This window comes from Geotrypetes seraphini, chromosome 3, assembly GCF_902459505.1.
Source record: "Geotrypetes seraphini chromosome 3, aGeoSer1.1, whole genome shotgun sequence".
NCBI lineage: Eukaryota > Metazoa > Chordata > Amphibia > Gymnophiona > Dermophiidae > Geotrypetes > Geotrypetes seraphini.
Genome location: NC_047086.1, coordinates 191975563 through 191993568, shown reverse-complemented (window position 1 = coordinate 191993568; position 18006 = coordinate 191975563). Strand labels below are relative to the sequence as shown.

The following is an 18006-nucleotide window of genomic DNA, read 5'->3' as shown; positions in this document are numbered from 1 at the left end:
CCCTCTGGCCCATCTTCCATGTTTGGCTTAACTCTGAATAAACACTTTATATCAGCTGCTCAATAGGAGTCTTTCTGAACATGCTGGCAGGATTCATTCCTCACACTTTGGCTTCAAGCCCGGTGGCCTGGAACAACATAAACTGAGCCAAAACATGGGGGGGGGAGGGGGGAATGGTCCTTGCACTCTGAGGAAAAGGCCAGAGTGGGGTTTGCTTTTTTTATAATGGGACACTAGGGCCCTTTTATACTAAGGTACGCTAACCGATTCGCGCGCGTTAATCAAATTAGCACGTGCTGAACGCTAACGCGTGCATGTTAGTCTTTGGACACGTTAGCATTTAGCATGCACTAATTCAATTAGCGCACCTTAGTAAAAGAGGGGGTATGTGATGGATTAGGAACTGTATGCCAACTCTCTTTAGATTGACAGTTTCTAATAGAAAGCTCCCTGCTGCAATCATGCAAGGTTTAAATCTCAATTAACCTACTTACTCTCAGCTTTCACCTAAACTGCTATATCCACAGTATTTTCATCAATTAACTTATTTGCAGTGAAAAATCAAATTAGATTAAAATGGCATGTTTGCATCCTATAATTTGTTTTCAGAATTATGTTTCAGTTCCAAAATAAACTATATAATAAATATTAGTATTTAGAGAGATGAAGGAGATCCAGAAGAGCACTGGCAGCAGCAATACACATTCCTTCACATACCAACACACACCCTGACCAGGGGCATAGACATGGGTGGGCCTGGATGGGCGCAGGCCCACCCATTCCCACCCGAGGCCCTCCTAGAAGCAGTGCACCCCAGGCACCTACTATCCAGCACTTCTCCGTCCTTTTCCTCCCTCACCACAATACTAGGCCAGCTGGTAGTGAGTGATTCACATAGGCCCATTACGAGGCCTTCCCTCTGCCACAATCTGCCCTCTCAGAAAGAAGGTTAACTTAGATTTTTCCTTGCTATATTTAGATTTGATTCTTAGAGGACTGCTACAAACAGACTATTTGAAGTTCAAACTGTAATCAGATTACCCTGGTGACCTTTACAGCTATTCTAGGTTCCTCACAGAACCTTAACACCTAATTCAGGACAGAAGCACTGCTTTCTGCTCCTTAAGGCAAAGAACAGAAGCTTGTTTTTTTGTTTGCTTGTTTTAAACAGAAAGCTTGAGCTCTGCTCCTAACTTTAATGCTTTAGCCTAAGGCAGTGGTTCTTAACCTGGGTTCGACCGAACCCCAGGGGTTCGGTGAGTCAGTCTCGCGGGTTCGGCGGAGGTCAAAACACACCTCCGACTCATATAGCGCACAATCCTTTTTGAGGATGCTGGACATAAAAACGAAGAAAAGGAACAGACTTTGTTGCGAAAATGACATGAGAGTGGCACTTGCCAAGGTAAAGCCGCGCATTTCTGAACTGGTCTCTGAGAGGCAACAGCAGAAGTCACACTAATTTGCAGTAAATTTCATTATTATGTTATTATTATTCGAAATATAGAACTTTTTTGTTTTCAAAATTGATATTATTTTTTCCCTCACTGTATATCTATGTTTTGAATTTGTAAAAATCATATTTTATTTTTCCAATAAAGAAGGGTTCGGTTAAGAACCACTGGCCTAAGGGCTAGATTCACTAACTTGCCGTTCGTGCCCAATCCATGGCTGATCCAAGGCAGGCCAACTTATCCACAGCGGGTCAGTATTTAAATGGGGGCAATCGGAGGAACGCCCCCCCTCCAACCACACAGATCGCTAGTGAGCGATCCTGAAGCATGTGCAGACCATCTTCTTTGCCTGTAGATGGCTTGCGCATGCTTACAAAAGCAGCAATTTTTTTTTCTTTTAATTTCATTTTTGAGCCCATAGTTTTAACCCGCAGGTTAATACCATAGGCTTGCACTGTGGGGAAGGTCAGGAGAGTCGGGGCAGAGAGCAGGGCGGCAGAAGGCAGGGCAGTCGGAAAGGACCTGAGCGACTGGTCCTCAGCAGTTGCTTATTTTTGATTGGTCAGCCCAGCCTGCCTTCATTTGCATGCCGTTCCCCCTCATTTGCATTCACAGATCAGAATTGGATAGGTACAAAGGTTAGTGAATTGGGTCTCAAAGGGGGTCGCAAACCGATCGATACACTATCGGTTCACATCAGCTAAGGGAAAAGGGTTGTGTACTCATACTATATTATTAACTAGTTTTAAAGTTTGCTCCTTTTTAATGAAGACTGAGCTAGACCTTGCTTTGCCTGCCAGACTATCTGTTAAAGCTGTAGGCTGAAATAGTTAAGTTTCTATCTCTAGCAGAAAGTTCTAGTTTAAAAAATGAGAGAAGAGTAGAGGTGGACATGGGGTGGGGCAGGGCATGGGTGCTCAGATGACAAGTTTTTTCTCTATCATAAAGCTGGCAGCCATAATGCCTGACCCATCCAACCTGCTGGCCCACCCCCACTGCTCTGACCCACCCCAGAATAGGTACAGCACAAGCTTTCCTACCACAAGGCAGGTAAAGCATAGGCGGCAGCAGTGTAAGCTTCCCTCACACACATACATGACACATGCACACACACAGTCCCACTAGAGACTATAGGCAGCAAAGGTGCACGTTCCCCCCACCCCACTGCTTCAGCTCATTTACTTTCTCAAAGTAGTGCCAAACAAAGGTCTGACATTCTATAGTTGGGGAAGGAGAAATGTAGAACTGTTGCTAATTCTGAAAACTTTCTGCTTTAGTAAATAATGCAAAGTATGCAATTAGTACAAAAATATCTGCATTAATGCACTACCCAGATTTTCAAAGATCAAGTGTCAAGTTTATTGTATATTTGATTGATCGCTTACTCAAATTTCTAAGCGATGAACAAATCATTAAAATTTATATACAATTAAAAGGGCAGCAAAACAAATAGACTAAACATACGTAACCTGATAAGAACTAACAGTACAAATATGTTAAAACGAGAGGAGAGGATGGGTAAGAAAAGAAGACAATTATGGTAAAAAAAACAATAGGGAGGGAATAAACAGTGAACCTTAAAAAGGTTATGAAGATGAAGTGAAACTCTAAATCAAGCTTTTTTTTTTTTAGATATCAAAAGCATCCTTGAAAAGAAAGCTTTTCAGTTTGCTCTTAAATTTATCTAAGTTGTTTTCTTCTCTTAAGTAAATAGGGAGGGAATTCCATGTTTGCGGAGCTGTAACAGAAAAATTAAATGTCACCGTGTATTAATAATTTTAAGTGCACTTATTTGTTTGCAGTGTCTGAAAAATTGTCCTCTCTAGCCAGCTTGGTGGCTTGAGTAGCAAGTGCTGTGCATTGCCAGGTAGAAAGTTCATGGTTCATTTCCTGAGCTGGGTCTACTGCTCCTCAAATTTGTTGCAGATGGGATGATGTGGATAGAGAATGACACAGGGACAAATTTCCCCCCAGGAACTCAATTTCCCCATCCCGTCCCCGCAGGTTTTGTTACTGTCCCTGTCCCTGCTCCATTCCTGTAAGCTCTGCCTTAACCACATAAGCCTCAAATACTTATGATTTAAAAGTATTTGTTGCTTGTGCAGATGAGGACAGAGCTTTCAGGAATGGAGCAGGAACAAGAAATGAACTCGCCGGGACAGAAAAATGAGTTCCCGCGGGGCTGGATAAAAATTTGACCGTGTCATTCTCAGTTTACATCTCCTGGGGGAACAAGTCATGGTTATTGCTTCAGGGTGACACCTAATGGCCAGAATCATGTTGTTGCGTCCCAGAAGGAACCATGATACGTACGTAGCTCCTGGCCTTGAACAATTACTGCAGTTTCACAATTGGGTATTGGGGATGGTGGGAACCCTGGGCATTCTAATTGAAGGCTCATGGCAACAGATTCTGGCTCAGGTATCTGAATGATTTGGAATTGTAAAAGAGCAAGCATGGTCAAGGAATAGATCACTTATTTCTCAAATCTTATCTCTGGTAGGGTTTTTAAGGAATTACCAAGAGGTTAGTTATTGCCATGTGAATTTCGGACCATTGCAGTTCTTGAAAATTTTGAAAATAGTAAATGCAGCTCACATGATATTATTTTTTTATAAGGCAGAGTTTAATCCAGAATGTTCCTTTCTTATTTCTGCAGATTCGAAGACGTCGCCCAACTCCTGCCACCTTAGTGCTTAGTGGAGACCAGTCCTCGCCAGGTAAGGACAAACATTTGCAGCCAGCTCTGAATGATTTAAGTAATGCACCAGCACTGACTTGTGGGATAAACCATGGGAAATGTGGTTTGTATGTGTCTTCTGTGATGAGGACTCCTTCTACATTACAGCCTGTAAACTAGTCTGGTGAAACCAAACTTTGTGCGAGTGCTGCTAAATAGGTTTGTGTGTTTAGGGAAAACAATTTTCAGAACCATTATGTACTTTTTGGAGGTAATTCTGTAAAGTAGTGTTAGCATTTATATGCCAATTCTATGCATAAATATGCAAAATGCTAGCATATACCAATATTGGTATGCATATATAGGTCTAGATGCCATATATGTGCTTAAATAATTTTTTAACTATGTGACCCACTTAGCGACAAGGTACCAAAAAAGGGGTTATATATAACAGAAATAAAGGCTATAAAAGTTTGGAAGGTAACTTTCATTTTTGAAAGTTTTGTGTGTTAAAGGTTCAGTAGAATGGGACTGTGCAATGGTGTTTTTTTTATGATTTACAGACTAAAAACGACAGGTACGTAAAGTGGGGTACCTGATTTCTGGGGTTTATTATCTTTTTGATGATAAATTTTTCTCAGCTTTATAGATGGAATTAGTCCATTATGTAGTTGATAAGCTTCTAAACTGTGGAATAAATAAGTCAAATAAGAATAGCCCTACTGGGACAGACCATTGGCCTAGAGCCTGGGCCAATCAAGCCTTAAGCTTAGTGGGGATGGGCGGACCCGCCATGCCTAAGGCCTGATTGGGCCAGGCTTTCAGAGCCTGGGCCAATCAAGCCTTAGACTTAGAGGGGATGGGCTGGGAAGGGGCAGGCCCGCCTCATTTCACCGAGGCGGGCCTGCCGGCTGAACGGCAGCAAGATCCGGCCGACCGGCCAACAATTTTGAGGTTAGTTGGGTGGGAGGTTAGGGAGGTCATCAAGGGGGGGGGGGTGGTAGCCCTGGGGGGGCATTAGTGGGGGGTCCGGAGGGGTGTGGCTTTCTGGCAGGAGGGGCTGGGCACCCTCCTGCCGGCGATCGGACAGGCGGCCGCTATACTTATCGCAGCAGGGAGATCCCTTGTCACGATAAGTGTAGCGGCCGCGTCTATTCTAACCCGATTCTCTAACCGGCATCTGTAACATGGACGCCAGTTACAGAATCGGGGTTAGTGTAGGCCCGATTCTGTATAGGATGCCCCTCCCGGGCGTCCTATACAGAATCAGGGCCCGGGAATCTAAAGAAAAAAAAAAGCACTTTAACACTCTTGGTATTTTAAACATTAGACAGTTTATAAATAGGATGTTTTAAATGCATTTTTAATGAGAAATTTTCAATTCTTTTAATTGTATTTAATTTGTGAACTGGACCTATTTAGGATCATTTAATAGAAAAATATAAGAAGTACAGTATAGTAAAACAAATTCTTGATTCAGTGTCAATTATTTATAATATTTATTTTGTAAGAAATTGTCATCTAACTCTTACTTGTCCAGCAACTGTAGCTTGCTGTGTCCCTTATTCCCTTCCCTATTTATTTGTGCCCACACTCCTCAGAGTGAAGTACTGCCTGAGGTATCGGCCTGTCTAGCAATCGCATATAAAGTAAGGCAGGGCTTCCTCTTTGAGGAGTGTAGTTACAGAATTCTGCTGTGAAGAGCTGGAAGATACAGAACGTTGCTGAATGGGGAAGAAAGACAATTTGGGGGTAATTCAATAACAATGCGACCAATATTGAGGGCTATTTAGCTGTCCAGAAATGGCATTGATTGGTTAAGTAGTGCTTAACTAGTCAAATGTGAATATTCAGTGCGAGATCACTGGTTATCTCTGCAGCATATTCACTAGTATTGTCCAGGAAAACCTAAAGTTGGAAACACTGTGCAAATTGGAAGTTTTTCCCATGAATTTAATTTATTTATTTAGCCACCCCACCCCCCTTTTACTAAGCTGCGATAAAGGTTTATACCACGGTCCGGAGCTGCACTAACACTCATAGAATTCCTATCAGCATCAGAACATTTAGTGCCCCAGGCATGCACTTTATAGTATTCTCTAAGTTGTATGTGTAAATGTGTGCCCTGTACCTGCTCTGCCCAGCATCCCATCTGAAAACGTGCTATATAAGATAATGCATCGGGCGATGGTGCGCCCGCATCTGGAGTACTGCGTTCAATACTGGTCGCCCTACCTTAAGAAGGATATGGCGATACTCGAGAGGGTCCAGAGAAGAGCAACAAGGATGATAAAAGGCATGGAAAACCTTTCATATGTTGAAAAGCTAGAGAAGCTGGGGCTCTTTTCCCTGGAAAAGCGAAGACTTAGAGGGGACATGATAGAAACTTATAAGATCATGAAGGGTATGGAGAAGGTAGAGAGGGACAGATCTTCAGGCTAGCGGAGGCAACAAAAACAAGAGGGCATTTGCAAAAATTGAAAGGAGACAGATTCAAAACAAATGCTAGGAAGTTCATCTTCACTCAGAGGGTGGTGGACACCTGGAATACGCTACCAGAGGAGGTGGTAGGGCAGAGTACGATTTTGGGTTTCAAAATGGGATTATATGATTTCCTGAAGGAAAAGGGGATTGAAGGGTATAGTTAGAGGGTTACCATACAGGATATTAAAGAATTAAGGAACAGAATGTTTTAGGTATAAGATCACTTACAGGTCATGGATCTGGGGGGGGGGCTGCCGCGGGAGCAGACTGCTGGGCACGATGGACTCATGGTCTGACTCGGCAGAGGCCATGCTTATGTTCTTATATATCTGACTCACCAAAATAATATAATATAAGTGGAGTATGTAATACCTAAAGATTGGAGGATAGTCAATGTTATGCTGATTTTTAAAAAGAATTCCAGGGGAGATCCGGGAAATAACAGACCAGTAAACCTGACTTCAGTGCCGGGCAAAATAGTGGAAACAATTATAAAAAATAAAATTGTGGAACACGTAGACGGGACAGAGTCAGTGTGGGTTCAGCCAAGGGAGACCTTGCCTCACCAATTTGCTGGACTTCTTTGAAGGTGTGGATAAAGGTGAGCTGGTTGAGAAAATTAGAGTCATGGGATAGGAGGTAATGTTCAGTTGTGGGTTAGGTATTGTAGTGTTTTGCGTATGCCACTTCTGATGTACTGTGTTATTTACCTTGTATATGGCATTCTGTTGTTGCCTCAATAAAGATATATATTAAAAAAAATTTTTTTAAAGGAATTGGTTATCAGATAGAAAACAGGATTAAATGGCCATTTTTCTCAGTGTAGAAAGGTAAACAGTGGCATGCCACTGGGACCAGTGCTATTTAACTTATTTATAAATGATCTAGAAATTGACTTCTGAGTCTCCTGTGTTCTGCAGGAGATGTCTTTCTAAAGTGGAAGTATTCCACACAATATAGGAGACCTGGCAGCTCTGCTTTACCTAAATCCAGTTATGCATATAGGTGGGCTTAGAACAGTGGTCTCAAACTCTTTGCAGGGCCACATTTTGGATTTGTAGGTACATGGAAAGCCTCAGAAAAAATAGTTAATGTCTTTGTTTTTGGCTAAGTCTTAATAATAATATTGTCATTTATAGCTAAAGAGACATATGATCAAGAAACTGTTTTATTTTACTTTTGTGATTATGATAAACATACCGAGGGCCTTAAAATAGGACCTGGCGGGCCACATGTGGCCCCCGGGCCGCGAGTTTGAGACTACTGGCTTAGAATATGCAGTACAACTCTAAAACCTCCCAAAGTTTCTTTCCTGTTTTGGGGAACCCAGAAAGTGTATTACAGTCTTTGCAGGAGGACTGGTGGTACTCTGTCATTGCTGGGCATTTCTTTCCACAGTCTCTCAAACCTTGACTTTACATATGTAATGAACCAAGAAAACTGATCAATATTTTCAATCTTGGACTTTTCAGGCTCTTTTACTACCTCTTTCCATCTTGTCTCTTTTTTGAGGATTTGAGGCCTAAACCAAGCTCTGATAACTAGAACCATTCTATTTTCCATCCCCTTTCTCACTTTTTATATTTAAATCTGTTTATTGAAAATGAAAAGTCGCAGAAAACGCAAAACATACAAAAGCATAAGTACAAATATTAAGCAGAACATCGTCAGTATATGCTGTCATGAACACCCCCTGGCCTTTATGTACTCTTATCTGGTGCCCTCTGCTGGCTAAATAGAAACATTACATCTACTGTTAACCATGTAACCTGTTACTGCAGTGCTGGGAATAATACCTTTGTACCTCTGAGGGATGCAGACATCTTTAATGCAATGATACAGCTTTATTTCCAGTACACTTTTTTCCTCCCTATATAAATTCATCAAGTTCCATTAAGTGGCTGTATTTAACTGCTGAAAAATGAATGTTTCAGGAGAGGAAACTAAGTGCACATCTTAAATCTTAAAATCCTTCTATGGCACTTCCTTATGGTGCCACTGGGCTTACTTGGGGGCTCTAGGAAGCCATACTGCACTCCCTTCCTGGATGGGGGAAAGGAGAAAGCACTCTTCTAGGGTTCAGGCTCAAAGGATCTCACCAAATCAAAATTCAAAATCATAAACAGAAATTTTTGGTGGAAACAGGTTTTGTAAATTAAATCTAACAGCAGAAAACATGGACAAATCCAAGTTAGCCTAGGTATCATTCAGCTCTGGAATCCTGCTCTCACTCTACCATTCTTCCCTCCCCCCACAGAATTGTCAGCACTATCACTGTGAACAGATTCAAATCTTAACAATTGACACTTCCTGCCTATTAATCTGGCAGCAGGCGGTATGTGCTGCGAGATTTGAAGTCATTTGTGATTGTGTACAAAGAAAAAAAATGTCTAGTGGGTTCCCAAGTAGGGTTACCAGATTTTCCATCTGGTAAAAAAGGACACGTGGCCCCTCCCCATTCCGCCCCCAAGCCTGCCCTGTTATGTCCCCGGGTCCGCCCCGCTCTGCCCCAGCCCCGCCCTGTTTCGCGCCCCCAAACCCAGCCCCACACAAACCTTGTCTCTTCGGGCCAGGGCTGGAGTGCATCTACGCATGTGCAGATGCACTCCAGCCCCGATCTCATCAGCTTTTCAAAACCTGGACATCTGGTAACCTTATTCCCAAGTCTCCCACACATTCTACATGAGTTTTTTGACTGTGGGTGGGGGAGGGCCCTCCAAAGTTGGAGTCTCCTGCTCAATGTGGTAGACTTGGCAGTTCTGGTTACATAGCACCTCTATGATCTTTACCTATTGTCCCAGCCTATGTTTGATAATTTATATAAGATAGTTCTTAAAAATAATCTTGCAGTGCACCAACTTCAGATCTGCCAAGTTTCCTGTATTCAGGCAGAGATTCCCACTTTTGTGAGTCATCTGCCATTCTCCCACTGGAGAGCTAAGAACTCCTGCTTAGCAGCATTCCCCTTCATTGACAGCAGGAGATGTATTAATAATAAGACGGTCATCTTCAGCTTGGAGAAAAGACAGCTCAAGGGTGATATGATAGAGGGCTATAAAATACTGAGTGGAGTGGAAAGGGTAGATGTGAATCGCTTGTTCAGTCTTTCAAAAAAAACAAAAAACAAATTAGGACTAGAAGGCATGCAATGAAGCTACTAAGTAGTAGCTTTAAAACAAACTAGAGAATATATTTCTTCACACAATGTGTAATTAAACTCTGGAATTTGTGCCAGAGAATGTGATGAAATCAGCTTAGCGGGGTTTAAAAAAGGTTTGGATCATTTCCTAAAAGAGAAGTCCATAGGACATTATTGAGATTGTTTGGGGAAATCTACTGCTTATTCCTAGGACAAGCAGCATAAAATCTGTTTTACTACTTGGGACCTGGTTTGGCCACTGTTGGAAACAGGAATACTGGGCTTGATGGTCCTTTGGTCTGTCCCAGTATGACAATTCTTATCTCCTGCTGCCATAGGCCCTGTCTCACAATCAGAGCTGGAAAATCTCACAGCTTTTATCACAAGGCTGGCTCCACAGCAGCAGCAAATGATAGTTTAGTAAGGCATATCCTGCTGCTGGTGGGAGAGGCATGCTAGTGGTGGAGTCAAGAAGTGGGATGGGTGGGGCTGAGGCTGGGCCCCAAATGCATTATTCATATTCAGCTGAATAAGTGATTTAAATATGAATATGAATAATCCAGGGCTTTACTGTGCTAAATCCTACTGAAATAAACACTTGATCTCTGATTTCATATTTTGTTTTATTATTTGTTAATGTTAAAGCTCATTGCCCATCATTTATATTCGGTATTTGTATTTGGCCAAATAATAAAATATGTTATTTAGTACAGCTCTAAAAGACTCCCTCTCAAAACTTGGCAGCTTTGTAACTGTACTGAAGACCTGGATTAAATTTAATCGACTTGTCTGCTTGAAATAATTCAGTCCCTTCTCTTACATACCCCCAAATCCCTAGTATCTGCCTTTTTTCTCCCCTTTGTTAAGCATCCATTGCCCTTCCTTTGTACTCCATACCCATTTCTCCCCTACCCTACTATCCGTATTATACTTCTTTCTCCAATATTCATTAATCCTGTCTTCTTACTCCTTACCTCAGCATCCTATCATTCTCCACCTTTTCCTTGCATGCACCTTTGTTTCCCCTCCCCTCCCCCTACATGTGTCCTCATCTCCATTCTTTCACCTCAGGATTAGCCCCTTCTCCCAACCCCAACTCCGGTATCAGAATCGGCCCTATTGTTTTAGCTCCAAGTCCTCACATCAGCTCCCTTTCATCTCTTGCTCCCAACACTGCCATTAATAGTAGACATCTGTAGAAGCCTGTTCCTTTGCCTCTGCTGCTGTGTGTTACTCAGCATTGCCTGTGGCTGGCAGCTTCACAGGTTTGAAAAATGAGGAAAAGCAGACAAACTGAAACTGAACTTCTTGAGGCGGTGAGGCTGAGTAAAAACCTGACTAGGATCCCCCCTAGCTGGATCCACAGTGGCAAGATTCAGTTGCTGATGGGAATTCCTACTAGCAAAGACCGGGGCTAAGTTCATGATTGATGAGATTCCAGGCAGCACTGACTAGAATATCCAGTTCCCACCTGCAAAGTGTGGCATAGTCCAGTAAGAACCAGGGGAAGTCCCCAGTTCCCACTAGAGGTCTGCACGGGAACGGGGATCGCGGGTCCCGTGGGATGGAAGGCTTTGGAAGCAGGGTTCGTCCATATAATATAATGGACACGTCAGCCTTAGTAAAAGAGGGGGGTTATAAGTTAATTACCTGAACAGAAAACAAAAAAAGGGTTCCACCAAAGAGATTCCACAAGGAAAAAAGCAGCGCAAACACAAAAGAAACTGTAGAATTGATGATCCTGCCGCTTTATAGAGCAATGGTCAGACCACACTTGGAATACTGTGTCCAACATTGGTCTCCCAACCTAAAGAAGGATATAAAACTGCTGGAGAGGGTGCAGAGACGAGCAACGAAGCTAATAAGAGGTATGGAGAACTTGGAATATGAGGAACGACTCAAGAAACTGGGACTGTTCTCCCTTGAGAAGAGGAGGCTGCGAGGGGACATGATCGAGACGTTCAAAATGCTGAAAGGCATCGATAAAATAGAGCAGGAAAATAAATTATTTACATTGTCCAACGCGACACGGACAAGAGGACATGGTTTGAAGCTAAGGGGGGACAAGTCCAGGACAAATGCCAGGAAGTTCTGCTTCACGCAGCGAGTGATAGACGCCTGGAATGCTCTCCCAAAAGAGGTTATTAAGGAATCCACTGTGCTAGGATTCAAAGGCAAATTAGATGCACATCTCCTTACGAGAGGCATAGAGGGATATGGGTGACTAAAACTACATCAGGTGTATACCTGACTGGGCCTCCGCGTGTGCGGATCGCCGGACTCGATGGACCATGGGTCTGATCCGGAGATGGCAGTTCTTATGTTCTTATGTTCTTAAGTAATTGCTGCTTTTTATGGGGACAGGTGGGGATGGAGGTAATTCCTTGCGGGGATGGGTGGGGACGGAGAGGATTCTGATGGGGAAGGGTGGGGACGGAGAGGATCCGGGCGGGGATGGGTGGGATTTCTGTCCCCATGCAACTCTCTAGTTCCCACTGATGAAGATCATGGCCAGACTTCAGTCTAGTAAAGATGCATAGAGAGTCCCCAACTCCCAGTGATGATGAAACATTCTGACTGAAGAGCAGGTCAGAGGAGATAAGAGGAAAGGAAGAAGGAAAAAAGGGAACAGGGAGAGGGAAATGAAGTTGAGAAAGACAGTAGGAAGGAAGAGAAAGGGGAGGGGCAGGAAGGGGAGGAAGGAAGAGGTCTGCTTATACCACTCCTCTAACCGACAATGCACAGATACATATACCTCCTTGTACACCCCCCCCCCCCCCATTTTCCCCACCCTCTAGTGGCCCTTTCCATTTCAGGTTTACCTTGAAAAAACACGTGGAACATTTTTTGGGGACTTTTAAAATGTCTTTAATAATTTACAGGTCTTAAAATGCTGACCCTGTTTTCCCTGGGTGTTTTCTTTGTCTCGTTTTTTTCTCTCTCTCTCTCCTTTGCTGTCACACATAGGTATTTCTTTCTTCTTTTCAATCTCTGCTCCTTTCTTCCTCCTCTTTGTTCCTGAACATCTGTGTCGTTCTATGGCACAAGCACGAACACACACACACACACATTATGTCTTTCTCTTATTACCCCAGTGTGCACTGTGAATTCTTCAAAGCATCCAATGACCTCCAAAGACACCAAGAAAGTCAGACAGAAAATGGTGTCGCAGTTAAACCCATTGTCGTCTCTCAAGTTACTCCCCAGGCTTTTCAGAGATTTGTTGGAGATGCAGTGAACTGCTGATTTTCATGGAGACTCACATACATGATGAGGAGTGTACAGGTTATTTAAAATTTCTGGGCGCAATCCAAAAAAGACTGGTGATGAGACAACAGAGACAGGGACTCGGGTGCAATTCAGAATTCAAATGCTGACAATGCCAGCGATCCCTAATGCAGTGTGGTAGCGTTATAGAAATAATAAATAGTAGTAGTAGAAAGCATGGGACAGAAATCAGAGCGAATCCAGAAGACAGCAGGAAAATCTTTCCCATTGATATTTGCACTGGGTACTGAGAACCAATTAAAATGTTGTGATGCTTGCTATGCCTGCCTTAGGTTCCAATCAGGCTGCCGTTATCCTTCCATAGAAGTATGATATATATATATATTTTTTCTATCTCATTCCCTCACTCTCAACCCCCCTATGGTGTCCAGCATTTTTCTGTTTTCCTAACTCCTTCCTTCTGTATCTCTCTCCTTCCACTTCTACCCCGCAGTATCCAGCATTTCTCCCCTTTCCTTTCTCCTTACCTCTTCAGCATCTCTCTCCTGTCCCATAACATTTTCAGACATTCTCAGGCCAGCTAAACAATCTCAACTACTTGCTTTATTATAACTCAAAGCAGTAACATGAAGTTATATATTCTACCCAGATGCATCCTTCACTTCCTGGAGGGATCATAGAGACTTCTGTTTCATCTCCCTTTCTTTAATTAACAGTTTCTATATATCAGGATAGTTTTCATATGACTCACCCAAAACATGTCCTGATGGGTACCGTGATTTGTGCAGTTCCAAGGCTGACTGCAGCCTAGCAGTGTTGTTTAAGTACTTGGTCAAAGTACTTAAGTAAATCTAAAAATAAATGCATTTTTTAATACTTAAGTAAAAGGGGAAAAAGTTATTGCCTCATATAATACTTTTTGAGTAAAAAGTAAAATTATCATAATTACAACGAATGTTTTTTTATCCCAACAACTCTACTGCCCTACAATTCAATCCATTTTGCTTTTAGTAAAACTAAAATTTGAAAATGACTGTCATTCATGCAAGAGTGCTTGTGAGTCATTATTAAACTAGCACAGCTAAAAAAAGTGTTCAACAACTGCTCTGGAAGAAAGTGGATTGCTCAGTCTGATTACTTTCCTTCAAATCAGGCCAGGCTGCAACATTACTGTCGTCTTTTGACTGAACCTGCAGATATTGATCAAGGAAATCTCTATCTGAAACACTTGACTTTCATATAGTGAAGAATACTTTATCATCATTTCCATTATTATCTACATTAGAAGAAGCATGATATAATTGATCACATTCATCTTCATGTTCATTATAATCATCATGCTGTCCAGTTACAGAGAAAGCTTTCACAAAGTTGGAACCATTGTCTGTTATTGTTCTAATAATTTTTTTTTTTTTAATAAATTCTTTATTCATTTTCAAAATTACATTAAGTGTAAAATATATTCATTCACAGTAACAATAAATACATCACTTATAAACAATCATTGGTACATTATATACATTTTTATCCCTTCCCCTTTCCCATCCCTCCCAACCATATATTCCATTATTATATAATATATGTAATAATAAAATACCCCCTCCCTACATCCTGAACTGATAAATAAAAGGGAAATAATTTTACTTAATCCTTACAATATTTTGTTAATGGTTTCCACACATCTTGAAATTTCTTAAAATATCCCCTTTGTAAAGCAATAAATCTTTCCATTTTATAGATATGGCATAAAGAATTCCACCAAAAGTTATAATTTAATCTCCTCCAATCCTTCCAATTATATGTAATTTGCTGAATGGCAACACCAGTCATTATTAGTAATAATTTATTGTTGTTAGCAGAAATCTGACTTTTTGCTCTCATTTCCATACCAAATATCACAGTATCATAAGATAATGCCACTGGGTTATCTAATAAATTATTAATTTGGTCCCAAATTGATTTCCAAAAATTCATAATATATGGGCAATGAAACAATAAATGATCTAAAGTTCCTGCTTCTAGATGACAATGCCAGCATCTATTAGACAAAGAACTATCTAATTTTTGCAACCTAACAGGGGTCCATAACGCTCTATGTAACAGAAAAAAACAATATTTTTTTTTTATCTGATGGCAAACTCTGTTTGAATATCTTTGAGAGCTGATGCAAGAATGTTAAATGTGTGGGGACCCTTCAGACTTGGGGGCCATACAAGCAGACTTCCTCTCTAAAGACTATGAATCTAGTTTTCTGTCAGATGACCAGAAGTCTATTGTGGTAGACATATCTGTTCACCAAGAATTGCTACCAGGTTCAGCTTTATCTAGGCTTCAAAGTGACCCTTCTCATCACTTTTCTGTTTTGACTGGAGACCAGTAACCAGTTCAACAAGCCCAGGCAACTTCACTGTTCTCATAAGCTATATTCACAGCAAAAATTAAAGGTTAACAGGGATGAAAATTGTATACTGCTTTTTCTGTATGTGGTTACAATCAAAGTGGTTTACATATTTTAGGAACTTATTTTATACCTGGTGCAATGTGGTATTAAGTGGCTTGCCCAGAGTCTCAAGGAGCTGCAGTGGGAATTAGAACTCACAACCTCAGAGTGCTGAGGCAGCTGCTTTAACCACTAGGCCACTCCTCAATACCATTAAGATATGAGGGGGTGCTGAAAAGTTCTCAGCCCAATCCAATTCCTAAATTATGAGTGTTATGCCACTGTGCCAATTTGTAGAATTGTAATGCTATGTTTTGACATTGTTTCAGTTCATTGATTAAACCGGTGTCAGGTCAAAAGCGCGCCGGGACAAAGGTGCGCCCAGACAATTGACAATGGCGCGAAAGACAAAAGCGCGCGCCGACAATTGAGCGCAGCACGCGCCGCCGCACCGCTCTAAATTACAGTTTTTAGGGGCTCCGACGGGGGGTTTTGTTGGGGAACCCCCCCACTTTACTTAATAGACATCGCGCCGCGTTGTGGGGGGGTTGTAACTCCCCACATTTTACTGAAAACTTCACTTTTTCCCTGTTTTTAGGGAAAAAGTTCAGTTTACAGTAAAATGTGGAGGGTTACAACCCCCCAAACCCCCCACAACGCCGGCGCGATGTCTATTAAGTAAACTGGGGGGGTTCCCCAACAAAACCCCCCGTTGGAGCCCCTAAAAACTGTAATTTAGAGCGGTGCGGCGGCGCGCGCTGTGCTCAATTGTCAGCGCGCGCTTTTGTCTTTCACGCCGTTGTCTATGAACCGATTAAACCATGTCAATGAATTGTCAAGTGTGGAACTCAGAGCTATTATGAAGTTTCTATTCCTGCAGAAGAAAACTCCAAAGGAAATCAATGAATGTATGATGCAAACATTGAGCGATAAATTCCCATTATACTCCGCGGTGAAGTGGTGTGCAAACTTTCAGCGTGGAGATTTTGAGACCAAAGATGCAGCAAGGTATGGGAGGCCTCAAATGGTGTCAACTCCTGAAATTTCTGACCAAGTTCAGGACCTGATTCTGGCAGATCAGCAAATATCAGCTAAAACAATTGATTAGACACTACGGGTATCCAGGGAAAGTGTTGGGTGTGTAATTCACGAGCAACTGGGTATGCAGAAGTTGTCAGCCAAGTGGGTGCCCTAATATTTAAATACTGATGAGAAACAACGTTGAGTGGACACTTCCAAGTTGATTTTGCAGCATTTTGAGTGAGTTGGTGCCAACTCTTTGGAACAACTAGTTACTGTTCATGATAGATGGTTACACCACTATGGGAAGGGGTAAAACGCGGACCTGACGGACCTCACGGATCTAAACCCGTATGGCCTTAAAAATCTGAGGTCCGTGTCGGTCCGTGGCGTTTGTAATTGCTGTTGCTGACAGACCTTGATGAGATTTTTGCACTGACGGATCCGTCTCAGCATAGGGAGGGAAAAGTGTTAGGATCCGTCAGCGCTAAAAATCTCTTCCAGGTCTGTCAGAGCCAGAGACTAGTGCTGGAGCGGCAGAGCAGAAGCCAAGAGAGCGGGGACATAGGTTTTGGCCGCGCTTTATGGAAAAGCAGTCTCCAAACTCCAGCACTAGTCTCTGGCTCTAACAGACCTGGAAGAGATTTTTAGCGCTGACGGATCCTAACACTTTTCCCTCCCTATGCTGAGACGGACCCGTCAGTGCAAAAATCTCATCAAGGTCTGTCAGCGACAGAAACTACAAGCGGCAGGGACACGGACCTCAGATTTTTAAGGCCGTAAGGGTTTAGATCCGCGAGGTCCGTCAGGTCCGCGTTTTACCCCTTCCCCACCACTATGATCCTAAGACAAAACAACAGTCCTTGAAATAGCGGCACTCAGGTTCTCCAAGTTCAAGGAAATTCAAGGCCCAAAAGTCAGCAGGAAAGGTCATGGAAGGTGTTGTAATGACCGACTATCTTCCAAGGGGCCAAATATTTAATGCAAAATACTACTGTAAGTTGCTATGCTGATTAAAGGAGGCCCTGAAAAAAAAGGAGAAGGAAGCTACGGAAGGGAATTCTTTTTTTCCAAGACAATGCACCTGCTCACAAGGCTAGCAAAACTGTGCTTGTTTAGAAGCAGTTGTGGTTTCAGTGCATAGACCGTCAACCCTACTCACCAGATCTTGCACCATTTGACTAGTTTCTGTTTCCAAACCTTAAAAAGAGTTTGAAAGGGTGACAATTTTCGAGTGATTCAGAGGTGATTGCAGCAGCGGAGCAGTATTTCAGTGACCAGACATCAGAGAATTTTTGTGGGAAGGATTACAGACACGATGTGCCAAGTGTGTTGAACTTAGGGGTGAATATGTGGAATAACTTGTAAGTTTCATGGCTCCACGTCATTCCCTTCTTGGCTGGGCTAAGAACTTTTCATCACCCCCTCGTAGAATGATCCACTGTTTGCATAACAAGGTTTGCTGTTCGATTTGATTTACTGAGCAATTGTCATTTACACCTTGCTTCTGTTGTTACATTTTAATTTGAAATGCAAGCATCGGATGTAACTGGATAAAAGTAGT

The 18006-nt window shown here is 42.2% G+C and overlaps 1 protein-coding gene across 1 annotated transcript in view; it reads left to right on the top strand.

Moving 5' to 3' along the window:
* Positions 1–18006, top strand: part of PPP1R1A (protein phosphatase 1 regulatory inhibitor subunit 1A) — a 138058-nt gene that overhangs the window by 84174 nt on the left and 35878 nt on the right. Inside the window, exon 2 of the mRNA XM_033935383.1 lies at positions 4111–4171. Coding sequence (XP_033791274.1) covers positions 4111–4171 — 61 coding nt within the window. The remainder of the gene's footprint in view (positions 1–4110; positions 4172–18006) is intronic.